The sequence below is a fragment of the Mustela nivalis genome (assembly GCF_964662115.1).
Source record: "Mustela nivalis genome assembly, chromosome: 3".
NCBI lineage: Eukaryota > Metazoa > Chordata > Mammalia > Carnivora > Mustelidae > Mustela > Mustela nivalis.
Window position 1 is genome coordinate 49,457,667 of NC_139022.1, and position 27,815 is coordinate 49,485,481.

Genomic DNA, 27,815 nt, shown 5'->3' on the forward strand with positions numbered 1-27,815 from the left:
CTTTTGAAATCTCTCTTGCAACCTCCCCTTCTCTTCTTTCCTACTACCACTGTCTTCCTCCTGTCTCTTCTGTACTTCTGCTCCTGTAATGGCTTCTCCAGTAGTCTCCTGGATTTCGGTTTCTCTCCCACCTATATATGCCTTATCCCTTATCCTCTTACAGCACTAATCTTTTTGTTCCCATGCTCAGATACATCAATAACTTCCTTCTGCCTAAGGGATCGATAAAATATTCCCAATCTTAGCATTTAACTGTTCATACCCTGGCTTCATCTTATTTCACATTACACCAGTTCCTCATCCACTTCGTGGAAAAACCAGCGTAAGAGCCCTCACTGTTCTTTCTGTCTGGGATTGAGCCTTCGATTCCAGTTTCTGAGCTATTGCTCACTTCCTTTCCCCAGAATGACCTTTGCCCTCATCTCATCTCTTTCTGGTAAAATTCTCCTACCCTTAAAGGCAGTCAAATGATGCTACCTCTATGAAGCTTTCCCTAATTCCCTTAATTTCCTTTAAGCTACCATTGCATTTTAGCTGAGCTGCTTCTTTGTGTTACTTGGTCTTCAGCAGTATCCCTAAGTAGAGACTCAAGAAGGACTTTGTGAATAAGTAAGCAGATGAAGAGAGATAGGATCTCTTCATTAACAGAATTAAAACTTGAAATGTTTTCCCTTCTACTGAAAGGTATGTTAGAAAGTCTTTGTTATCAACTAATCTGTTATTGTACTTAAGAAATACGAATAGCCATGCAACTTTTCTTAAAAATATCAATAATGCAAGTCATTAGTGCCTTCCTCCCTACCACATATTTGCTTTGTGACCTTGGTCAAATTACTTTACTTCTCTGAACCTTAGTTTTCTCATCTCCTCAAATAAGTTATTATTATGAAATGGTGTATGCAAAGTAGCCAGTATAGTCCCTGGAATGTAGGGCTCAATACATGTTGGCTATTTGTACTTTACCATTTAAACTATACAAAACATCCTCTTTAAGTGAATTTCTGCTGTAGGAATTTCTACAAAATGCCCAGATTATAGATGTAACTATGTGCGACTAGGATATTTCGTTGAAGTCAGAGGGGAGGACAGTGAATGGGACCTAAATTTAATGTGTGCTCTTTGAAATGATGTGTGAAATTATATGAAATGATTGTCCTTTTTTAGAAAGTAGTTTCTTGCAGTAATTGTATGACCAAATAAAATAATAGGAGCAGAATCTTCCTTGTAGTAGGCAGAATTCTTTTTTTTTTCCTAAAGATTTTTTATTTTATTTATTTGTCATAGAGAGAGAAGCGAGAGCAAGCACAGGCAGACAGAGTGGCAGGCAGAGGCAGAGGGAGAAGCAGGCTCCCTGCCAAGCAAGGAGCCCGATGTGGGACTCGATTCCAGGACGCTGGGATCATGACCTGAGCTGAAGGCAGCCGCTTAACCAACTGAGCCACCCAGGCGTCCCAATAGTAGACAGAATTCTTAAGTGTGTGTCTATTTCCCCCTGAGCATGATTTTTTCCCCTATAGAAACCACTCCTCAAAGGTATAATAGAAATTAACACATAAAGTAATCCAGTATTAAGCAATTATGTTATTTTGGGGAATGCATCTATTTAATATATGAGATATGGTTAGTATCTACAGTAGAATTTCTTTTAAATGTAGGATTTGGGTAGTTTCAGATTGTGTAATTTTAAAAAAATATTTGAGAGAGAGAGAAACAGAGAAAGAGAGAGAGAAGGAGAGCAGAAGCTGGGGGAGGGCTGTGAGAGAGGGAGAGAGAGAATCCTCAAGCAGACTCTCCACTAAGCCTGGAGCCAATGTGGGCCTTGATCCCAGGACCCTGAGATCATGACCTGAGCTGAAATCAAGAGTCAGATGCTCAACTGAGCCACTCAGGTGCCCCCAGATTGTGTAATTTTGAATAAGACTCAGTGATACCTTTTGATGCTCTTGAAACTATTCATGAAGGCTTACCTTTGCCATCATTGTCCAAATCCAGATAAGATTTGACCAATAGCACATCAAAATTCGTATAATAGAAAGCCATTTTAATACAGTTCTAACACTTTTTGCAATTATGAATCTACAAATCCATTTATATGATATATAAATAGTGTATCATAACCCAGTTTTATAACAGTGAAGCCCATTACTGAATACAATACACTGCTCTTCTTCACAAGGCTGTAATACAGGAGTGTAAATTGCTTTACATTCTTCTGGTGAATGTAAAGTATTGCTCATGTGCCCCATAATACTTTTTTACATTCCAAAAATTGCTTTATAATTGGCCCATAAGTTTGATATAGTGCCCTTAACTCAGAAGAGGAACAAATGTGTTCCATCATCTCTTCAGAATACTTTTGTATTTTGAACACTTTTTAAAAGGTGATTGATTGTTAAAAATATACAGAAGCTAATGAATTAATTCATTCTTATCAATAAGTGATGTACTATAATGTAGTCATGTTTTATTTATTTTCTTGAATGTGGTTGAAAACCATTAAGATAATCAAATAAGTGTCTTGTTAAAATCAATATGTTGAAATCACTATTTCCATCTTCATAATGAGCAATATATAAATGGGGAAAGTTGACATTTACCAATATGGGAGAATTTGTATTTAAAATGAACCAGCAACAACTACAAACAACTTGAGAGAGCTTTTTCAATCTTAACATTTTGATGAAGTGATAATATCAATCTAGATGAAGAAATATCATTTCCAAAATAGATGGATTTGATATCAAAAAAATATTTTATCAACGATAACAGAGTGCAATAGCAGAATGATTGGAAAAATAAGTAACATATGTAGCTCCATACGGCTTTTTCTGTCCAGACACTTCATATCCTAATAAACATTGTGTTATCTTGTTTATTGCCAGATCAACTGGGACATTCTTCTACACCTCATCTGAGATGAATATATATTTGGATGACCTTTTGGCCAGAGTTCTTTAAAAAGAAAGCTGTTAATCAAAAATTTTTAATTCTTTCTCAGAATTAGTAGTCAAAGGGGAAAGTCACTATTTGCCAGATGATTAGCAATTTTGCCAGCATTAGCTTTTCAATTAAGGAAAGAAATAGTGAGTTACTTTTATTTTATCTACTATTTGCCTTATTCAATTTCATGACTATTGATCTGAATTTGAAATATTAACATTTGGTGAACAGAACAGGGACTTTGCTTTGTTAATGAGTTAGAGTCTACCTGCCTAGGGTAGTCTTCATTTGGGATTCCAAATCAGAAACAGGAGGAAATGCAAATTTATTTAGCTCCATTTCTATGCCTGACACTGTGCTAGGGCCTTTAACATAAAATACTTAATTAATCCTCATGACAACTTTAGTTATTGATCATGATCTCCGTATTTTACATATGAAGGAATTCATTACTACCTTATCCTTGTCTCTTTTCCACTAAATCTTAAACTCACTAATCCTCCCCGCCCCCAAGATGCATAGGAGGAGCTAAATAAATGTTAGTCTAGAGAAAATGATTTCTGTTTGGTGATGTTTAGATGTTTTATTGAAAAGGCTCATCCTGTTTTCCCCCATTATGCAGCCAGGGGCAGCTTCATTTGGTAAATAATTTTGACTGAGAGCTGAATGGTTGCAAGAGGCTGTAATGCCATAGCCAAGATCCTTTTTGTCGGTGTAAGTTACACATGCTTTACTACTTTCCTCAGGAAGCAGCTCAGCAGCCTAGGATTAAAGTTAAAGAGGGCACAAAGGAGCTTATCATTTTGTTTGGCTTATTAGGTAATAATTCGATGCCATTTCTAATTAATGCAAGAAGCAGAATAGACCACTACATTTTAGCCATTAAAGATTGCATTTTAGGCCAATTCAAATTATTTCATGACCATAAGCAAACATAACAGATAATAAAGAGGAAATTGACATTCCCCTAAGGGATTTCCAATCATTCCTAATCACATCAGTGCCCTGGCATGTGGCCTAATACTCTAATTCCTCCCCTCAACCCCTTCCCCCCACCTCCTTTGGCCATTCCCACTCCACAGAACAGGGCAGGAGATGTCGCCAGTCTCCTAGAGAAGATGAGGCCTCTGCTCAGTTTCTTTTCTGTGGTTTCAGTACATGGTACTGTACTGTACTGTTCCAGTTCGGGGTTCCCAGCCATTTAGTCTCATCCCCCTGACATTTGCCTAGGAGGCCCGTTCTGACATTTGAAAACATGCCCTCAGTTGTAACCTTCTTTTCCTTCATTTTTTTCTTTGAAGATTAGCACACCAAGGTGGCTCTTTCTTTTAACTCTGAGCTTCTGATAGGAGATAAGTGATTGATCTTCCTCCAGCTCTGTACACCCTTAGCTTTAAATGGATAATGAGATAAAAGCCTGAAGATGCCTAGCGAAGGTTACTCTGCAGCCACAGATAATGTCAGGTTCAGCCAGAGAATTCTGTTATTTGTTTAAATTACTTGTTTTGAAATAGAAAAAGAAAATAGTTTTCTTAGGTTACATTATGGTCTTATTGTTAAAAGAAAAAATGGTTCAGAGGCTGTAGTGTCTCAGTTCTTTACTGGCATTGATAAATCACCACAAGTAAGGAATCTATAATTTTAATTAACATTTTATTTTCAGGAATAGGAATGGTAATATTCTAACCTATTCCAAAGCTATTTAAATGTTCTCTAGAAGGCTGAATGAGAACAAAGACCAGAACAAAAAGTGAAGATACTTACTTCTACACTACAAATTGAGTCATTTTGTAGTTGGATACTGATATGTTTTTTGTTTTGTTTTGAGGATCAAAAACATACAGGAATTTATTTTGAAATTTCTAGCTGGTTTAAGTTTGTCTCCTTTGCTTTTTCCCCAAAAGCAAAAAGCAGGAAAGTTACAGAAGAGACATTGAAACAACAAAAATAAAAACCACCAAAAAAACCTCTTCCCACGGGATATAGGAAAGTCTGCCAAAAAGACACAGGAACTCAGAATTGAGGAAACGTCAGCCTTCTCTCTTTATAAATTCTAATATCAGCAAGAAGGAATAGATAGGAATAAAAAGCAGGGGGACTGATGGGTTTCCTGACACACTGTAGAAAGCATATCTAATCTCAATGGGGCAGTCTCTGCCAGCTTCAGCTGGTTGTGGTTAATCCCTTGTATCTAGGCTTTTTTTCTTTAAAATGTGAAATATCTGTATTTTTTAAGGTGGGCATCTAATTACAAAAATGGTCTAAACATTTTGTGGGCAAAGTGTATCTGTGAAGGGTGGAAACCACTTACGAGATGACCATTGGCAAGCTCTAGACAGGCATGCATGCAAATAAACCACAAGGCAAATATTAGATAGAGAAGTGGACCACGCTAGCTTCAAATGACTCCAGAATGGAAAGAAAAGATGTTGTGTATGTGCTGTGGAAGTCATCCCACAAGAGGTGATGATTGTGCTGAATTGAAGAATTTCTGATTAGCCAGAAAATTGGAGGAGGTGACTGAAACAAAGACTCAGTGAATTTGGTTTTGCTAAATATGAAAGGGAGGGCAAGAGGAGGTAAGAACAGAAAAGAGAAGGACAAGATGCCAAACAGTGTCACATGACATACTGAGAAAACCGGGTTCTTCTCACTGTCACAGGGATAGTGAGCATAGAGGACAGATAGGCAGATTTCTTTTCTAGAAAGATTGTCCTGTTAGTGGACTGGAGGAGGACTGAAGAGAATGAGACTAGAGGTCTAGAGCCTATTTAAGAGACAATGGCAGTGAGGATGTAAATCATGAAGAGACTGAAATCGATTTGTAAACTAGAAAGCATTCTGTTTATGTGTGTGCTGTTCATATATGATATTGCCATTTTTGATTTATATTAAAATGCACAGTTTTCCACATTTCAACACCTCTGCCATCAAGATGTATTCTTCAATCCGTGGGTTGTCATAATTTAGCAAAAACAGCTTTTCTTTTTCTTTTCTTATCTTTTTTTTTTTAAGTGATCATAGCATAATGATGCCTCTTAAAATCGGTGATGTCTTTGATACAGTGAAATGGAATAATAGTCATGGACTTTAAACTACTAAATTGAATTTTAAAGCAGAGAAATAGAATACGTTCTAGGAATTAATAATCCCACCTACATATCTGGAAAGGAGCCTTTAAACATTCATTTGCTTTGGTTACCATCTCTTCCTATTTCCTCAATGTTCATTAGGTCAGGGGAGGTAAATGTGTATGCCACAGGATCTGGGAGGTAATGTAAATGCTTAAAGCTGTTAAGGAGACTACAATTCCTCTCTAAAAATCATTCGCTACTTAGGGCATATCAAATACTACTAGACACAATTTAAAAATTACTGTTGCCAGATTCAAAAGAAGCTAGAAGAATTCTGATTTTTTTTTTTAATGAAATTCCTCAGTATTTGTATGTTGGCAAGACATTCAACATTTTTAAAACCCCATGCAGGTCAAACATCTATGTGTCAGATAAGCTCCTAGTCTTGCCCCTGCTAAGCTGCTTGTGGAAGGAGTGATCATATTGATTTCTAACCCTTATAGTTTCATAATGTTAAATGGTAGATGTTGCAAAAATGCCAGTGACAAGACTAAGTCACAGCTGGGAGAGATGAAATCTCTTCTTCGTCTGTAGCTACCATCTGGTACAACTCCCAGCCACATGAATCCTTTAGAGCAGTCTAAAGGCCTGTGATCTAAAATGGGTTATTTTGTCCTGACGTATATTTGTTTGATCATTTATTCAACAGGAAAAAATCGGCCACAGTGTTTTGACATAATAAAACTATTTCTCATGCCTCAACATTCCTTTCTTCTTCAGAAACGATAACAGAAGCTACTGATGTTTGAAAGCTTCCTGGAATGTCAAAGGGAATTTCTTAACTCTACTTGTATAGATTTATCATTCACTAATCTCCTTCATTCACAAGATTTGCCAGCATTTGAAATGTACTATCAATAAATGCATAAGGACTGAATATATTGTTTTTCTTTTTTGGAACAGTAATGTCTAATTCAAACTTGATGAATAGATTAAAAATTAAGACTATAAGGGAGGAGTTCTACTCTGGCAGTGATGGAGTAAGAGGAACTACACATACACTTCCATAAATTACCTGGACATAATGCATGGCACAATTGTTTTTAGGCACTATACAATGAGCCATATAGGACTTTGGTTCCTGAGAGAAGGGAAACACAAGGTGAGTACCATATTCACCATGGTTCTCTAACTGGGGATAATATATAGTGAGGTTTAATGAGAGTAAGCAGGAGCAACAGAGCTGTCAAAGGAAAGATAGGCATGTACTGTTAGAAGACATTGGATCTATGGCCAAGCCAAGGTGGAGAGATTCACTGAGCACCTCAAATATCTGCTTGAAATCTCAACAAGGTGATACCTTGGGAGTATAGGCCACACTCCTAGAGCAAAGACCATGACACTGGATCAAGAACAAAAATCAAATAGATTTGCTCTAACAACAAATAAAACCAAACTGGACAGGATCAAAAAGATTTGTTCACAGTTCAACTGCCTATCATTGCAAAAGGCAGCTCTTCTTAAAAAAGAAGATAATATAGGGTTATCCGAGTGGTTCAGTTGCTTAAGCATCTGACTCTTGATTTTGCTGAGATCATGATCTTGGGGTTATGAGATAGAGCCCCATGTTGGGCTCCATGCTTGGCACAGAATCTGCTTGAGATTCTCTATTTCCCTCTTCCTCTGCCCCTGGCCCCCTTCATGTGCTCTCTCTCTTTCTCTAACTCAAATAAATAAATAAATCTTTTTTAAAAAGAAGATAATATAATTAAACCCCTAGTGTGTATCATTTAAAAATGCCTATCGCACTAGAATAAAAACAAAAACAAAAACAAAAAAAAACTAGACATTTAAAGAAGAAAGAATATGGATCTTTAATTGAGGAGGGAAAAAAGCAGTTAATAACACAGATTTTTGGAGATGAGCCAGATGTTGAAATAAGCAGATGAGAAGTATAAAACAGCTATGGTACAAACATTCAGGAACATGAAATGAAATAGGTGCATAAAGAGTAAACATACAGAACATCTCATCACATAAATGGAAACTATTTTAAAAAAAGGCAAATGGAAATTTTGGAATTGAAAAATACATTATATCAAATTAAAAATTCATAGGCTTAAGACTGGATTAGAGACCACAGAAGAAAGGCTCAGTGAACTTGAGGACAGATCAATCAAAATAATCCAATTTGAAGAATAGAAAAACAATTGGTAAAAAAAAGAATAGAATTACAGAGGTAATTTGTGGGATAATATCAAGAAGGCTACTCTACATGCAATATGGAGAGAAAGAATTGGACAGAAAAAAGCTTAGAGAAACAATAGGTGAACATTTTCCAAATTTGGTAAAGAACATTGCAGATTCAGGAAGCTTATTGAGCTGCAGGCATAATAAATGAAAACAAAACCTAGGCACATAGCCAAAAGCCAGAAAACAAAGGTAAAGATAAAATCTTTAAAGCAACCAAAGATGACAGTATATACAGAGAATAATGATATAAAGCATGGCTAATACCTCATCAGAAAAAAATGGAAGTTAGAAGATGGTGGAGCATGTGGCGCCTGCGTGGCTCAGTTGGTTAAGCTTCTGACTCTTGTGCACTCTCTCTCCCTCTCCCTCAAAATAAATACAGTCTTAAAAAAAAAAAAATTGGAACACTTTTAAGGTCCTCAAAGAAAACAAAACAAAACCTGTCAGCCAGAATTCTACATCTGGTGAAAAAAATCTCTCAAAATGACAGTAGAATAAAGACACTTTAAAATAAGCGAACGCTGTGCAAATCTATTATCAGCACACACAAGCCACAAGTAATGCTAAAGAAAGTTCCTTGACGGAAGGAAAATAATACCAGATGGAAATTCAGATTTATAGGAAGAAATGAAAAACATTGGAAATAGGAGAATTGGGCAATGTAAAAGACTCGTTTTCATTCTTCTCTTTAATATCTTTTAAAACAGCTAAACATTTGAAGCAAATAAAATCTTTGTAGAAATAGCATGTATCACAACAGTAGCCCAAAGGATAGAGAAGGAAGGGAAGGTGGTAAATGGAGCTATTGTGTTGAGATTTTTATATTTTATAGTCATTAAGCAGACTTATGTGCAGACTATTATAAGTTAAGGATTATATACTGGAATCCTGAGAGCAACCATTAAAAAAACAAACAATGAAGTATACCCTAAAGACCAAAAGAAATATAAAATTTAATATTGGAAATACTAAAATACTAAATCCAAAAGATGGAGGAAAAGTAGAGAAAAAAATAACAAAGAACAAATGAAACAAATAGCAATATGGATGACTTGAACCTAATCATATCATTAAGAATATTTATTGTAAATGAACTACTCGAATTAAAGACAAAAAACAAAGAATCCAATTTAAAAATGCACAAAGGAACCAAGTAGACATTTTTCCAAAGAAGACATCGAAATGACTGACCAGTACATGAAAAAATGCTCAACATCACTAATCATCAAGGAAACGCAAATCAAAACCTTGATGTGACATCACCTCACACCTATTAGAATTGCTATCATCAGGAAGGTAAAAGATAAGTGTTGGCAAGGATGCGGAGGAAAGGGAACCCTCATGCACTGTTGGTGGGAATTTAAATTGGTGTAGCAACTGTGAAAACAGTATGAGGTTCCTTGGAAAGTTAAAAATAGAATTACCATATGGTCCAGCAATCCCACTTCTACAAAGGAAACAAAACTAGGATCTTGAAGAGATAATCTACACTCTATTCTTCACTGCAGCATTATTCTCAGTCCCCAAGATATGGAAATAAGCTAAGTGTCCATCGACAGATGAATGGATAAAGATGTTTATTTATTTATTTACTTACTTATGAGATATGAAAAAGAGGGACATCCTGCCGGTTGCAACAACATTGATGGACCTTGTGGGCATTATGTGAAACAAACTAAATTAGGCAGAGAAAGATATATGCTGTATATGTCACTGAGAAGTAGAATCTAAAAAAACTAAACTCCTAGAACAGAAAGTAGAAGGGTGGTTGTCGGAGGCTGGGGTATGGGGGAAATGGGGAGATATTGGCCAGAGGGTACAACCTTCCAGTTAGAAGATGAATGAATTCTGAGGACCTAATGTATTGCATGGTGATTATATTTAACAATATTATATGCTTGAAAGTTGCAAAGAGAGTAAATCTCAAGTATTCTCGCCACAGAAAAGAAATGACAATTATGTCAGGTGATGGAAGTGTTAATCTAACCCTAGTGTAGTAATCATCAGATCAACATGTTGTATGGCTTAAAATTACATGTTATGTCAATTATATTTTGATATATTGGAGAAAATACATATGACCAGTAGCACATAGAAATAATAGTACTTATTAAGCTTCAGTGAAGGCATGAAGGTTGGATTAGATGGATACATCTAAATATATTATAGTAGATATATTACAGTAGATGATGTGAAATAGAAGGGAATGGGTCTGGGAATGGAGGAGAAAGGTGAAAAAACAAAGAGCCAAATCTGTCTTCAGAATGTATGGTAGCATGAAATGGTTGACTGGAAATTCAGAGAAAAGAAAAATAGTCTTCATAAAGCATGTAGTTAATTGATTCTAATGGCTAACATATGAGGCAGTAAATATTTTAAACCAAAGGGAAGGACTGATGAGAGTGTTAAGACCTTTTATGTCCACAGTATTTACTGTTATATTACTTTTTGATTGAGAACAAATATATAAGGCAATGTGATCATTTGAAGCTGGTTTTTGTTTGCTTTGAACTTGAATTTGAATTCCAAAGCCACTTAAGCTTTTACTTTCTCTTTGGGCAGGGACTTTGTTAAATTTTTGAAACTAAAGGAGTCATCTTTAAGCCAGTCATTGCAAAAATGCAGGACTAGGAATGAAGTCACAGCTAGGTGCTGTTAGGCAACTGAAAGAAATTGTTAACTAAGGTAGCAGGGCCATGAGAAACTGGAGGCTCCCCATGTAGAGAGTGTAATCGTTCATGGTTCGAAGAGTTAAGCACTTGCCAGTGTAGATCTTGAAGAAGGAAGTGTATCAGTCAGAAATTAGACATGGAAGAATGGGTATAGAGCAAGCGGAAATCAGGGTCAAACAAATGAGAATCCATCAGGGAGAGTTTTAAGTCCATATAAGGCCCCACGTAGGAAGCTGGTTTATGACCCTGATGACTGAGGTGGGGTGTTTGTCCTTGCTCTCTGCAGGATTCAACAAACAGGGAAGAGAGAGCATAGTTATGGATAGACTGAAATTCTGAACCCAACCTTATTAAAACCTTGGGCCTTGAGCACCTCTTGAAATCTGAGATTTACTGTCATCCCTTGACGTGAAATTTTTGAGATTTATTTTAGGACTGTAAAATTTAACTGACTTGGAAAACCTCCAGGTCTAATAACAACTTTCTACATTCTAAAGGTTAGCCATTCTTCAAGATGTAGATTGAAAATGCCAAATCAGTAATTAAATCATTTCAGCAGTTTTTCCTATTCTTTGTTGGTTTAAGGTTCAGATTTGATTTTGATCTTTGGTCACCAAAGAACATCTTGAAACACTTAAATCTTGAGGAGCACTGAGGAGTTGCAGCTGGCAGGAAGGGAGAATGAAACAATGAAAAACTGTCACTGCAATGGGGCAAGATGTGTGCTGACATTAAACATTTAGAGACTTTGTTTTTTTTTCAGGCTCCTCTTCCTGAATATGACTCTTTCACCCACCAAGAAGAACCAATTTTGAGGTTATAACCAGTCTTCTTTAACAACTCGTCTAATCTATAAAAACAAACAAACAATGAAAAGAATAGGCTTGTTAAATAATAGCAAGTCAATCATGTAGAAGAAATACAATGACATATAGAGTTGTACACATTAAGTTTTCAGCGTATGATTGACAGATCTTATAAATCACAGCCTTGTTCTTAAACCTTACCATAATGAGCATTAGGAGAATCTTTCCTGCAAGCACATACACATATTGAAAATAAAAAAAGTTCTAAAAATTGGGTGCAAAAAAACCCAAAAAGAAACCAAAACAAGAAATAATTGCATTGAAATGTTTGAAAATGATTAATATTTTGACATAACTCTATTCTTTAACCAAGCTCCTTCGATGTTAGAGAAAGATAAGGTTCTTTGGTTCTGGGGGTGCCTGGGTTGCTCAGTGGGTTAAAGCCTCTGCCTTTGGCTCAGGTCATGATTTCAGGGTCCTGGGATCATGCCCCGCATCGGTCTCTCTGCTTGGTGGGGAGCCTGCTTCCTCCTCTCCCTGCCTGCCTTTCTGCCTACTTGTGATCGGTCTGTCAAATAAATGAATAAAATCTTAAAAAAAAAAAAAAAGATCCTTTGGTTCCATTTCAAGACCCTTCCAATTAAAAAAAGAAAGAAAGAAAGAAACACTTTCATAACTTGATGAGGCTTAATACTTAGCAGAGACAATTTTCCATGGCTATGAAACATATCATTATAGAGACATATCTGGAACCAAACAGCAGAGTGGTCAACAGTCCCTCCAGACTTCTATGTTTTAAGAGATTCTATATCTAAAGTTTTCTTGCATTTCCAAAGAGCAAGTTGTAGGTTTGATGGCAAGTGAAGCCAAGCTCTGTTGCTTCAACCTCCAAATCACAAATGTTCCACAAAATCCTCCCCCAGAAAACCAATCAGTGATTGTTAGCCTCTTACTGGAAGAATGCCCATGATTCTAAATTATCTTCACATTATGCGCTTTCATCCTAATTCCCCCAAACATTAGTGTGAATCCATTTGATTATTCCTTAAGTGTTAGACATAAGGAGTATGTAAAGATTAATTACAGGATAAAAAGCCCCCCCCCCTTTTTACTAAGTGCTCCTAAATGTAGTAGCAATGGACTCTATACTTGAAGTGTTCTCAGACAAATATATAAATATTATATCTAGAGCTTTTCCCCACATCTGTAAGTTTGACACAACTAGATACCAATATCAAGTGCTTGTGAACAGCTTTACAGGGGAAGTAATGTGTGTGTGTATGATACATAATAATAATAATATATATTGTGTTTAATAGCATATATGTAGAATTATGATTATCATGTACATATAATGTATATGATTTTATGAATACGAGCTCGCAAGTTATATATAAGTTAGTCTATAAATACGTTTGATTACTTTCTCATCTTTGTCTGCAATGTAACAACCTTTTTAACGTTTTACCTTTAACTTTTTTTTAATAACCAACCATATTAGATGAGGCTAGACCTGAAAAATAATTTTTTCCAAAATATCTATTAAAGGGGCTTCTGATTGGCTCAGTTGGTGGAGGGTGCTCTTGATTTTCAAGGTTGTGACTTTGAGCCCCCTGTTGGGTATGCAGATTACTTAAAAATACAATCTTTAGGAATGACTGGTGGCTCAGTCTATTAAACCTTTGACTTTTGATTTCAGCAGAGGTCATGATCTCAGGATCATGAGATCAAGCCCAAGTGGGGCTCTGCGACCAGTGGGGAGTCTGCTGGAAATTCTTTCTTTCCTTCTCCTTTTCCCCTCTACCCCCACTCATGCTCAGGCATTCTCTCTCAAAAAATACTAAATAAAGAAATAGATAGGTAAATAATCTTTTTAAAAAATTCTGTTAAAGAAAACCAGTATGTAAGTAGAAGTCACGGATGCCTGGGTAGCTTAGTTGGTTAAGCAGCTGCCTTCGGCTCAGGTCATGATCCCAGCCTCCTGGGATTGAGTCCCATATCCCGCTCCTTGCTCAGCGGGGAGCCTGCTTCTCCCTCTGCCCCTGCCTGCCACTCTATCTGCCTGTGCTCATTCTCTCTGTCAAATAAATAAATAAAATCTTAAAAAAAAAAAAAAAAAGTAGAAGTCAAGCTCAGACTCCAGAAGAATATTGATTTTCTTTCTTAACAAAATCAGAGCAGAAAAACTTCTAACTAGAATACTTTCTTTATTTCTTGGCCTTTTAAATTAAAGAATGTATTATAAATGAATAGATGTGAGTAAGTGAAGCTTTCTTTTTTCCAGTTGAGTAACTCCATGAATATAATATCCTCTACTATAATCTCCTCGCTTTCTTTATATCTCAGGAAATTTTACGGTGATTCTGTCTATAATCTATTTTGAAATGTGGATTCAGTATTATTACCAATGTTTTTTGTGTATTAAAATTTTACTGTTAACATGTAAAATAGTTTTTATTTTTACATAAACATACTGAAACATGGTTTCTTTAAGCTTATCATTTAATTTCAGCAAAGAAAATGGGTTATAGGGGCGCCTGGGTGGCTCAGTGGGTTAAGCCTCTGCCTTTGGCTCAGGTCATGATCCCAGGGTCCTGAGATGGAGCCCCGAATCGGGCTCTCTGCTCAGCAGGGAGCCTGCTTCCTCCTCCCTCTCTCTGCCTGCCTCTCTGCCTACTTGTGATCTCTGTCTGTCAAATAAATAAATAAAATATTAAAAAAAAAAAGAAAATGTGTTTTATTTTAGAGAAATTACTGAAATGTTATTTTCACATAAATTTGTTTTGGCTCTTCTGTTCTTTTAACTTAATCTTAAAATTCTTATTAAAAAGTCATTCTTAAAATTGTAACTGTGAGGTGATGGATGTGTTAACTAATCATACTATAGTAATTATTTTGTAATATGTATATATATCAAATCATTACATTGTATAGCTTAAATTTATACAGTTTTACATGTCAGTCATAACTCAATAAAGTGGAAAAAATTAAATGATCTGTTCATATTAACAAGTCCATTACTTACCATATTAAATTGGATGCTCTTAATGGATTCCTCATATACAAAAATACAAAAAAATTTTTTTTAATTGTGCGTTATTTATAGCATAAGGCTATCCTGAGATTGATCAGTTAAGAATGTATTTTGTTGGGTTTTTTTTAAAAGATTTTATTTATTTATTTGATGGGAGAGAGAGAGAAAGAAAGAGAGCACGAGTAGGCAGAGCAGCAGGGAGAGGGAGAGGAGAAGCAGCCTCCCTGCTGAGCAGAGAGCACTTTGTAGGACTTGATCCCAGGATTCTGGGATCATGTCCTGAGCCAAAGGCAGACACTAAAACAACTGCACCACCCAGCCACCCCAAGAATGTATTTTGTTAAAAATTTCTGGAAGGCTTTTGCTAAGACAGTGATGTGTATACTGAAATTATTGGTAGGTAATTTAACGTGATAAAGGAATTAAGGAATAGAGGATATTTAATCTATTTCTTTTATATGAATTTTTGAGTATATTAATTTTTCAATTGTTACAAAAATAGAAATTAGATCTTTAGTTTTCTTCAGTGTTTGCAAATCACTTTCCCTTGTACTTCTTTTCTTTTTTTTCCCAAATGTCATCAGTTACCATTAAATATAAATAGACTAAGTTGAATGTTATAGGCTACCTTTTGGTAATATTTTTTAATCTTCCTTTTGAATGATAGGGTTTTCTTGGAAGGGTTTTTCACTGTATTTTTATCATAGTATAATTACATACAGCAAATTTTATTATACATTTCTACCTATTTTAACAAATGTATATAGTTGTGTAAACACACCACAAGCAAAATGTACGCGTTTCATTATGCCAAAAAATTATCCCATACTTATTTGTATTCAGTCCCTCCTTCATCCCTGAGCACGGATCTATTTTCTGTCCTTATAGTCTTGTCTTTGCAATAATGTTCTATAAATGGAGTAACACAGTCTTTTGAACCTGGCTTCTTTCACTTAGGAAATTAGAGAACCATCCAAGTTGTGTATAACCTAGTTCATTTCTTTTTATTTCTGGGTAGTATTCCCCTATATGGATGTGTCACAGATTATTAATCCATTTCTATTTGAGGAATGTTGGAGTTGTTTGATGAGTTTGTTTGATGATTACTAACATTTGATGTTGGAGTTTGTTTGATGATTACTAAGCAACTTCTGTAAAGATTTGTTTTCAAGTTTGTGAGTGAACACAGCTTTCTCTCTCTCTCTCTTTTTTTAAATTATGTTCAATTAGTCAGCCTATAGTACTCATTAGTTCTTGACGTAGTGTTCAACAATTCATTAGTTGCATAGTACACCCAGTGCTCATCACAACACGTGCCTTCCTAATACCCATAACCCGGTTACCCCATCCTCCTACCCTCCTCCCTTCTGGAACCCTTAGTTTGGTTCCCAGAGTCCAGAGTGTCTCATGATTTGTCTCCCTCTCTGACTTCTTCCCATTCAGTTTTCCCCTCCCTTCTGCTGTGGTCCTTCATGCTATTCCTTATGTTTCACATGTGAGTGAAACCATATGATAATTGTCTTTTTCTGCTTGACTTACTTCACTTAGCATAATCCCCGCCAGTTCCATTCATGTCGACACAAATGGTGGGTATTCATTCCTTCCCATGGGCTGAGTAATATTTCATTGTGTATATGGACCACATCTTCTTTATAACATTCATCTGTTGAAGGGCATCTCGGCTCCTTCCACAGTTTGGCTATTGTGGACATTGCTGCTATGATCATTCTTTTCACCACATGTGTAGTGCCCCTTCTTTTCATTATGTCTGTATCTTTGGGTTAAATACCTAGTAGTGCAATTGCTGGGTCATGAATATAGCTTTCATCTAACTTGGGCAAATAATTTTATAAGAAACTGCCAAGCTGTTTTCCAAAGTGGTTGTAATATTTTGCATTCCCTCCAAAAATGTGTTAGTGTTGCTCTGAATCCTTGCAAGTTCATGATATTCTCTCTCTTTTTCTCTCTTTTCTTTAAGGCATTCCACTAAGTATGGAGTTGTGTATCGTGGTGGTTTTAGTTTCATTTCCCTGATGACAAATGACATTGAGCATCTTTCTCTGTGCTTTTTGCCATCAATATATTTTCTTTGGTGAAACACATGTTCAGCTCTTTGGTTCATTTTTAAAATTCGTTATTTTTATTATTGGGTTTTGAGTTTCTTTGTAATTTTAGATATAAGTATTTTATGAAATATGTGATTTGTAAACATTTTCTCCTTGTCATGGCTTTCAAAGAATAGACATGATATTCTTAATTTAGATAAATCCAGTTTATTTGTTTGTTCTTTGATTCATTGTGCTTTTGGTTTTGTGTGTAGAAATCATTGCCTAATTGAAGGTTCTTCCTTTTTTTTTTTTTTTTTTGGTCAAGCTTTAGAATTCTAGGTTTTATATTTATATCTGTGATTCATTTTGAGAAGTTTAGATAAAGGTTTTTGTTTTGTTTTGTATTATAAATTTGTTTGTTTTTTGCATAGAATCCAGTTGTTCCAGCACTATTTATAGTTGGAAAGACTGTCCTTTCTTCCACTGAATTGCCTTTTTGCCAACAGACTCTATATGTTTAAGACAATTTCTGTATTCTTTTTTTCATTCCATTCTTTTTCATGTTTGTTCTTTCTCCAACACCACTCTCTTGATTACTGTAGCTCTATATTGTCTGGATGTGGATCTTTTACCTTTGAAGAAAATGTATTTCCTGCTATTTTTCTTTTCTTTTCTTTCTTTCTTTTTTTTTTTTTTTTGTAGTTTTCTCTTAATGTAAATTAATGATGTTCATGTCTTCTATCCTTGGTAACAATTTGTCTACTTGTTCTGTCATTCACTGGGAGGGTGTGTTGAAGTCTCCAGTTGTATTTGTGGATTTGTCTTTTTCTCCTATCAGTTCTATCAGTTTGGGTTCATGTACTTTGAAGTGCTGCTGTTAGGCACATACACATTTACATCTGCTATGTCATTCTGGGAAAGTGACCCCTTCATAATTAAGTAATGTCCATCTTTATACCTATCCTGAAGTCTGGTTGGCATGATCTTGAATGATGTATTTCTGTTTCCTTTTTTTTAGTATTTGCATAGTATCTCTTTTCTAGAATTTTATTTTTAACCTGTTTTTGCCTTTATATTTAAATGGGTTTATGTACACAGCATAAGTTTGATCTTAGTTTTTCAATCCAATCTGATCATCTCTATTTTTAACTGATGTGTTTATAAGGTTTATATTTAATGTAATTAGTAATGTGATTTGATTAAAATTCACCATAGTTTTAGCTGTTTTATTTTTTAGTCCTTTCGTTTGTTTCTTCCTCCCTCACATTACTTTTTTGATTTTTCTGTTTTAGCTTCATTATTTATTTTTTTTTGATTTTTCAAATTATTTTTTTCATTGCCCAAGGCTATACAGTATATGTCTTTAATTAATCAAAGTCTACTGTTAAATAATCTCATAATACTTAATGTGTAATATAAGAACCCAAAGGTATTTTCCCAATTTCTCCCCCATTCTTTGTGCTATTGTCATACATTTTACTTTTATATATGCTGTAAAGATAATGCATTGTCAGTAGTTTTGCTTTAGATAGTTATCTTTTGAACAACTAAAAATAAAGTTGAATTTTGTGTTTACCTCCATTTATTCCATTTCTAAAACCATGTATTTCTTTGTGTATATGTTATGTCTTACCAAAGTTTTAAAAAATGTATTGAAATTTTTCTTCTCTATCAGCATATACACCACCAATTTCTGCCTTCTCCTGACTTTGTTAAAAATGGATTGTGAGGGGCGCCTGGGTGGCTCAGTGGGTTAAGCCGCTGCCTTCGGCTCAGGTCATGATCTCAGGGTCCTGGGATCGAGTCCCACATCTGGCTCTCTGCTCAGCAGGGAGCCTGCTTCCCTGTCTCTCTCTCTCTCTGCCTACTTGTGATCTCTCTCTGTCAAATAAATAAATAAAATCTTAAAAAAAAAGAGTATACAAATGTAAAACATTAATTTAAAAAAAATGGATTGTGAATGGGCAACTAGGAATATGCTTGATTTTTTAGACTTCTTTTGTGCTTACTTAGAATTTTAGAACCATGGGATTGAATATGTCATAAGAGTTCCTTTGGCCTAGTTTTCAAAGTGTGACAGATTTACTTCAACTGATCTTATTTTAAGATTCATCTAAAGTTCCCTTTCTGAGCATGTAACTTAAGCCTGCTTGGTCTGTGGGCTTCTTTTGCCTCTATTTCATTGCTCTGCTATTGTGTGAGGAGAGAGAACATCAAGACCACACTGTCTGTTTTTCAGTGTTCTCCTTTTAGTAACCTCACACACGTGGACAATTACTGAGTCCCTTCTTGCCATTCTTCTTTACAGGTGAACATTCTGTACTTATCTGAGTTTTTTAAACAGAAAGATCTACTTTTCGTCTATATATTCTTAACCATTTCTGTAATATTTTCCCCTGGGTATCTCACATAATTATTTCTTTTAAAATTTTTATTTATTTATTTGACAGACAGAGATCACAAGTAGGCAGAGAGGCAGGCAGAGGAGAGGGGGAAGCAGGCTTCCTGCTGAGCAGAGAGCCCCATGCAGGGCTCCCAGGACCCTGGAATCATGACCTGAGCCAAAGGCCAGAGGTTTAACCCAGTGAGCCCCCCCCCCGGTGCCCCTCACATAATTATTTTTGTTAGGGCATATATAAATAAATGGTAGCAATTTTCACCAAGTTGAAAGAGCCAGAATCTCTGTGGAGCTAATGTTAACACCGGGAGAATGCCAGGGCACCAAATGAATTGGTGTAAATTCACGGGGTCCCCCTTCCTTTGGCAAGTTTGCTCACTGTCCTGACCCTTACAGCCCAGTGCTGAACTTAAACTCTCTCCCTGAAGCTGTATGGCTAATTTGAAATTGTAATTTCATACCTTTATGAAAGCCCAGGGACTGTGAAATTTGGAGGATGTCATCCAAAAGTGATGTTCACCTGAGGACCCAGGTTATTCCAGAGCCTACTGAATGCAGCGGCCCTGGGCATGTTACTTGTATAGGGATGGGCCAGAAGGAAAAGAACAGACTGGAAAACCTAGATTTTTTCTGAGCAAACCATATTCAGTTGTGGGAAAAAAAAAAAAAAAAAAACCCAACAAAAAAACTATTGGGCTGGTCCTGTAGTAGAACTTATAAATACTTGTCAGTTATGAGGGTAACTGCAAGAGAGATTTATTTTCAAGCTTTCCCCTTGATTTCATGTCCAGAGCATAACATTTTCTTTTTGTCTTTTTCCCCCCTCAAGGGGTGCTACATCCATTGTGTACAGATGCAAACAGAAGGGGACCCAGAAGCCTTATGCTCTCAAAGTGTTAAAGAAAACAGTAAGTTTATTTTATTATATAACAAACAGCATCTCTAAGGGATCTGTGACCTGGAGAAGCCAGGAACCCTGATTCACAGGATAAAGAGGCCAGAGAACTGCTGTGTACAGCTAACTCACTTGAAAGTGCAGCCAAATGAGTTGTTTTCTAGTGGAAACTCCATGACTCTTTGAAAGCGACTGGATCTGAGACTGGATGTGGTTGTGGGGAGAAGTGTGGCAAGGAGAAACCTTTAGAACTGGCAGGTAGACCTGGTATACTTTGTATACTAGTAATGTACATATGTACATATATGTGTACACATGTCCATATATGTGTGTTATGCCCCAATAATGGGTCCGTGATTAAAGGAGTGAGACTGATATAAAGCGAAGGTCAAGCAAAGCTTTATTTCGCGCCAAGCGTCAAGAATCAAACCGAACGTTTGGGGACGCACCTCTTACAAGAAAGGGTGACCCTTCTCTGTTTCACAGAATAGCTTTTAAGGGCAAAGGCCATGTGGTCCGGCTTGGTCTCGCACAGGTGACCAATGAGATTGTAACACACACGGGAAACTCCACAGTGAGGCTAGGTGACCAATTGAATTACAATTTACCCTAGTAGATATTTGAACCAGCCTGTTACACCTTGATTAGGATTGGTGCCAAAAAGGCTCCCAAAGGGCCCATACTCCTTGGTAGTTAGGGAGACAGTATGCAACCCCCCACTGATTGATGTCTCCACCTGGCCTGACCCACCTTTGTATCTGGGCTTTGTTACCTGAAGCTGGTTTCCAGGACTTGTTTTTAAGTAAGTCCCCTGAGGGAAGGGGAGCAGGGAGAGTTTCAGAGTTAAACAACAAGATTTTTGTTTAACCTCAATGGAAGCCTCTGGCTAAAATATAAAAATATAAAATAGGTCCATACAATGTGTACAGATATAGAATCTCCATAGTTTAGTATAGTAGACATGCTTGCTATTTTAAAAAATACCTAAATGAAACACAAATAGATGTATTTGTGAAAGGAGTCATCAGCTTCTAACTTGATTTTCAAATGTTGGGTTTGCTTCAATTAAGTGCAAATAGACAAATACTGTTGTTTCTAGGACCGAGCCTGCTCATTTAAGAAGTCTCTGAACAAGAAGGAAGGATTGGGTTTTCATATTGCTTCTTTTTGCCATATGCTCATAGGTGAGCCAAGGGGGCAAAGTTACTCTGGCTCATCTCCAATGAGGTACAGCAGGTGAGAGTTCACGATAGAAGTGGCAGCATCTGACACCAGCATTCATGATAGTCCCTGTATCCCAGAGAGTGTTTGTCAATGCAGTGCATGGCTATTCTCTGTCTTGAAAGAGTTTGCCTTTATAAAACCACAAAAAACATAACATATTCCTTTGTAGCACATTCTTCCTTTCTCAAATTCTATGTGAACACATATGTGAAATATATATACTTCTGAAAACCCAGCTGTAAAGTATACTGAGGAGAGAAATATCATAAATCTTGAAATCAAATGATACCTCTTTTAGGCTGAAGGATTTTTATTTTTATTTTTTTTCTAATATCGCCAATTGTTTATGTATTGTCTGGCCCAGGGAAATTTTAGAAATTTTAGAATCTCATACAATGAAGAGAGTAATGGCAGGGTGTTTTCAATTGAATAGAAGTAGAATGACATTTTGAAACAATCTGTTAGAATTTAAAGCCAGAGCAAACTAATAAAGACAGTTTAAATGGCAGTTGCTACTATAAACCCAAAGGGATTCCTATTTGGTGTAGGCAATAATTTAAGTACTCCAGAATGTAGAGGAATCTTTTGATTGATAAGATTTAGAATTTTCTCTTAAATCGATTTCTTAGAGTCATAACATTTATTTGAACTAAGGATTATCACAATTTTATGAAGTGGAACTTGTAAGTAAATATCTACTTTTTATGAAGATAAGTAAGCATGTTTTAGCAGTGGTCACATAGATGTTTTCGGACTTGATTATATTCTTTCTTGCTGGTTAAAAAAACTGTCAGTAAAATTTGTGAGTGGTTGTTTTGTTTTCAGAGTGGAGGAAACTTTGAAAGGGATTAGCTGTATGAATGTGTAGAAGAATCACTCAGAAATGGTGTTTGAATGCTCAGAATCCCAAAGTACGAAGAGCTGGTTGAGAAGTTTATGTCAAAAATCTTTGGTTGAATTAGATTAAGAGACAGGAGAAGACGTTTTGTGAGTTCGTGAGTTATTCACTGGGAAAGTAAAGCTCTGGTTTGCCCTTGCTGTCTTCTCTTCTCCACCTCTGTTGTGGAAACATCTTCCTCAGAAGACAGGCGGGAAGAAAATGTGGATGGGAACCAAGTGTCAGATGGAGCTGTCGAGCAGTGCTGGAAGGCAGATGTTGTCAAACACTGTCACTGCTGTGCCAAATGGAATGAGAGAAAATCCCCTGGAGAAACCCAAGCTTTGAACATGAATTGGATGGAATCCCCAGCATTGTCTCCTAGAATAAACCATGCACAGAGATGTGTAAATGAGAGAACAGAGGCAAAACCTCAAAAAGGAATTGCCTCCAGCGCTTCCTTTCTTATAGGTCTGGAGGACAGAACTTCCTTCTCTAAATGAAATGAATGAAGCCTAGGAATCGCTTTATAGAAGAAAAGCAATGCAAGGAAAACAAACCATTTTCCTAGTGAATTCAGTTAAAGATCTGCTCTTTCAGGAAAGAGGAGACTTTAGAAATGGAATTATTTAATCAATCTATTTATTAGATTGAGCCACATAAAACTACCTCTCTTAAATCATTTTTTTTACCTACAAAAAATGGCAGTTTTTGGTGGTTCAACTAATAACTTTAGGACCACTATATTACTTTACTGGATAATTCCTCTAGTCTTCATTTTATGACTAGACCTAAACCTAAAAGATCCGAAAGAGTGTCTGTCTATCTGATGAAGTCCCAGAACCTAAGTCAGGTTCGGTGGGGTGAGGAGTTTCAGAGCCGACGACTAAAGAAAGAATTCTTAAGACGTCGTTGGTGCAAAATGGTGGTTTATTAAAGCACGGGGACAGGACCCATGGGCAGGAAGAGCTGCTGCCCCGGGTTGTGAGGGTAGGCATGTTATATACCCCATGGTTGGGGGGAGGTGGTGAAGGGATGGGAGACTTCAACAGAGTTCTCACATGCTAGGGAGGGCCTACAAGGTGCTGGGGGGAGTCCTTGCCCTTATGGCTTGATCAATGTCGTCCTTAGGTCAGGTATTAACATCAAGATTGTTGGGAGATTCTTGGTGGGGCATTATGATCTGGCTATCATTTACATTCCTTTCTACTCCAGTCTCCTCCAGTTTATGGTGGGAGGGGGACATTAGGGCTTCAGGAACCAAGAGTTATTTGCCTCTGGAAATTTGTGCTATTGATAAGGTAACCTCCCTGTTTAGGTCTCTAGGACATCTTGTAGGGCAAGGGAGATTCCTGTTCTGCAGGATTGCGATCCCTGCAAGTTAACTATTTATCGTTTTATGGCAGTCAGGGGTGCCTGAGGAATGCTACACATATGGAGGGGAGTGGGTGAAGAGGGGGTGCAAGGCGCCAGCTTTTACTTTGTCCTCAGCCAGCCTCCTGCTCCCTCATCATATCTATTTATCTACCTATCATCTATTATCAGCTAACTGTGAGAATTTCCTGGATCTGCTGTAATAAACTACCACACTGGGAGGCTTAAGACAATGGAAATTTATTCTCTTAGAGTTCTGAGGCCAGAAGTCTGAAATCAAGGTTTTGGCAGGGTCGATACTTTCTAAGAGTGCTCAGGGAGAACTTGTTCCATGATAAAAACCCTGCACCAACCCAGCTCTGAACCTCTCGGCGTTATCGGCAACGAGCGGCGCAGAGGTCCAGGTTCGAACCTGCAATAAACGACCCGTGCTGATTGGCTTTGACTCACGTCTCTGGTGGTCTTTTAAGGTGGGGGTAATATTCAATTGGCATTTCACATGCCTCTCTCCTGCTCCTGGTGACAGAAACTTGCCTTGCAGATGTGTCACTCTAATCTCTGCCTCTGTTGTCATGTAGCCACCTTCTCCCTTTGTGTTTGCAACTCATCTTCCCTCTGCACATTGTGTCCAAATTTTCCTCTTAGAATGACACCATTCCTGTTGGATTAGGGGCAGACCCTACTCTACTGTGACCTCATCTTCAGTGAACTTATATCCACAATAACTCAATTTCCAAACCAGGTCACTTTTGGAAGTACTGCTGGTTAGGACTTCAATATAATCTTTTTTGGGGGGATAAAATTCTGCCCATAATACTATCTATAAGAAAAGACTTCCGAGGTGAATTTCAAAATATGTATTCAATCTGTTATTTGAAGATAAGTGAAACTTATATCATATTCAAGAAAGTTAATAAACCTAAGAAAACTCAATCCAGTTTATAGGTGATTAAATTCACATATGAACACTTTTAAGCCCAAGAAAGATTTCTCATCTCTTTTATAATTATTTGATAACAATAATCCTCTTTCCCAGGATCTGTTTAAATACTTTTTAAAGGCAATTTGCCCAAATTTTATTTTGTGGCAATATGATGTACCTTTCTATAGCTTAATATTTGGAGAAGGACTTAGTTTACATTGGCAATAAGAGACTTACTCCTAATTCATCACTGAGTATCCGTTAGGCACTTACATGTCTGGGTGATAGACACTGACTCTCATTTATCCACAGGAAGATAGACTAAAGCACTAGCTCTTATGGAGAAATCCATATTTCTTTGGTCATCAGGTAAGGACAGGGTTAATGCTTATAATAAACACAAATTGTCATGTTTAGACAGTTGGGTATTTTGACTAATAAAAATGTCTTTATGGGAAATTAATGTGTAATTATAATAAAAATATTTTTAACTGACATATTTTCTATATGTATATAATACCATATACTTTATATATAGACAACTATACTTCATAGAATTAGTATACATCAAAATACATATTAACCAAAGTAATAATGTCTGCAACTTACTTTCAAATACTTAAGCAACAAAAAATTATGTGAGTAGTGTGTATACATATGGGGAGAGAAAGAAAATATAGCAAAAATCAACAATTATTGAATATAAGACAATATACTAGCATCCATGCTGGGTATTTCAATATCTCAGTATATATGAAAATTCTCATAGCCAAAAATTTAGGTTAAAACATACTTCAACATTGACATCCTATTTTATCATAAATTAGCATTTCTTCTGGCATTCAAAAAGCATTTCAAAATCTTGCAGTTTCTAAAAATGTTATGGTAAACTCCAGTGACTCTCTCTATTACAAATGTATTGAAGTGCCAGAAAATTAGTTGAACCATCACTTTACTGAAAAACCTAGACATTTCCAAAAGCAATATCTGTTCATCTCATTGTGTCATTAATACAGACAAAGTTTTGAGGACAGTAAGAGTAAACAAAGAAGAAAATGAATTGAAAGGCTTTTGTGATCATGAATTTGTTTAATTTTTCCTGCAAGTATTCAAGTTCCTTGTACTGGTATAGTCATCAAATCCCTTGGAGTGGCATCCATACTCTCCTCTTGGGAAAAAAGTGGCCTGATTTGGAACTTTAGCTTTGAAACAAGTATAGACTCATAGGCAGTGCCATTTTGGTCACGCCAAGTTCTTTATTGCCTTGCATAGAAGAACTAAGTGATTGCAGATATCAGTGGGACTTGTTCCATGAACTTTGTAAAACATGAATCAAGGGTGAAGGAAACAAGGCTACCTTTTTTTCCCCTTCACTCATGAGCCTTTATCATCTCCATTTTATGTGATATTTAGAAGAAATTGAAGTAGAGAAAAAGGACTTACAAAGCTACTACCTCAGATTAACAATTTAGGGACATTAAAGGATTCTAACTAGCACAGCTATTGGGATAACCCATGATTTAGAAGACAGAAACTTTAGGGGGGGTGGTAAATTGTAATTTTTTTATTGGAAAACAAATCAACTTGAAGTGGATTCAAGGCAAATTGTTCCATAAGCATATTTTCTTCAAGAGGCTAAATGAAGTTTAAAAGCAAGCAACAATAGAAGAAAATGTTTCTGGTACAGGATAAGCAGTACAAAAAAACCAGTGTATGAGTACCTGGATAATATCCATTTTGCAACAGTGCAACTTTTAAGTGCATATTGTGACTGTCCATAGTCCACTCAGAGTTACAACTCCACACTTCAACAATATGCTGTCAGTTCCCGAAGAAAACTACTTAAAAAGGCATAACCCAGATGTTTCCTCATTTGACCAACTCCCTCTAAGTTCAGATGTGCAGAAGGGCTTAGATATACCCAGAGTAAGCCATATTCAACATGTTACTTGATCGATTTTCTAAAATACGGTTTCAAGAAAATGACAGTAAGGTAATGGAAGAAAGCATGGAGAAGTGAAGTCCTCATTATTGCACGTGCATATTTTTTGACAGCATTTTACAGCCAAGTTACAAAAGGCAAATAAACAATTTTGTACAAGAAAGTGAACACATTCTGTATAGTGTCCTCACTTCGCTATCATCATTTGTACAAGCACTTCATAGTTTGCTTGACCATCACCATCAAGATCTGCTTCCCTGATCATTTCATCAACCTCATCTGTCAATTTCTCTCCCAGGTTTGTCATCACATGGCAAAGCTCTGCTGCCATAATACAGCCATTGACATCCTATCAAACACATGGAATGCTTCTCTAATTTCTTCTTCACTTGTCCATGCCTTTCATTTTTCTTGCCATCATTGTCAGAAATTCTGGAAAGTCAATTGTGCCATTACCATCAGCATCTACTTCATTAATCATGTCCTGTAACTCTGCTTCTGTGGGATTCTGCCCAAGAGACCTCATTACAGTTCCCAATTCCTTTGTTGTTACAGTTCTGTCACCATCCTTGTCAAATGGCGAAAAGGCATCTTTGACTTCTGCAATCTGCTCTTCAGTCCTCGGTCAGCCTGTAATATGTCATTCAGCTTGCAGCTGCTGCTTGGTCAGAGTGCTGGCCTCTGCCTGTTGCTCTGTTGCTCTGGCGGTGTTGTCCGGGCAACTCCCTAGACAGAAACTTTTTACTGATATCACATGACTTTCGAATATGCTGAACTTAAAACTGTGCAAAATGAGAAAAACAGATTCGAGAAAGTGTCAGAATTTGAACAGATTCAGCAGAAGGAACCTTCAGTTTGGACTGAATTTTGCTGAGTTAAATGGAATCACAACTTTGGAAGAATGGCACAGTGATAATGCAGTTACTATTTCAGGAGTGAGTCACAGGCTTTACCTTTTTTCCTGAGAAGTACATACCTCAGGTCATATCTAAATAATCACACTTCAGCCCCATCCGTATAGCTCATATTCAAGAACTGAGTGAGATTTAAGAAAATCATGCTCACCAATCATTTATAGTGTCCCTGGAATTTTGGAGACAAATATTTGAATTCTAGAATTGAGATGAAATTTCTAGCTGTATGGCTCAGCTCTTGGAAGAGATTGCATTCAGCTTACTGTAAAATCCGTGCCCTTTCATGAAGTACCCAGTACTGAGTCTCAGTATATAAAACCAGAGTCTGAGAGCCAATCCTGGAATGCGAGTTCAGCATGTATAGGTATTCTGACTCTCCTTAAGAGTGATTGTGTAGTTGTGGGGTGAGATTATGGGCTCTGGAGCCAGACAGATTGAGTTC

At 36.6% G+C, this 27,815-nt stretch overlaps 1 protein-coding gene and 1 pseudogene across 6 annotated transcripts in view; one reads left to right on the forward strand and one right to left on the reverse strand.

Annotated features, from left to right (window-relative positions):
* Positions 1-27,815, forward strand: part of CAMK4 (calcium/calmodulin dependent protein kinase IV) — a 245,869-nt gene that overhangs the window by 92,732 nt on the left and 125,322 nt on the right. For 3 of the 5 annotated variants that reach the window (XM_082723730.1, XM_082723728.1, XM_082723729.1), the window contains one exon: positions 20,055-20,133. The exons of the other annotated variants lie outside the window; for them this stretch is intronic. In XM_082723730.1, the coding sequence (XP_082579856.1) occupies positions 20,055-20,133 (79 nt within the window). The remainder of the gene's footprint in view (positions 1-20,054; positions 20,134-27,815) is intronic. 5 annotated transcript variants of the gene reach the window in all.
* Positions 26,615-27,073, reverse strand: LOC309860841 (calmodulin pseudogene; annotated as a pseudogene). Its single transcript has one exon. The product of its transcript is annotated as a calmodulin pseudogene (transcript).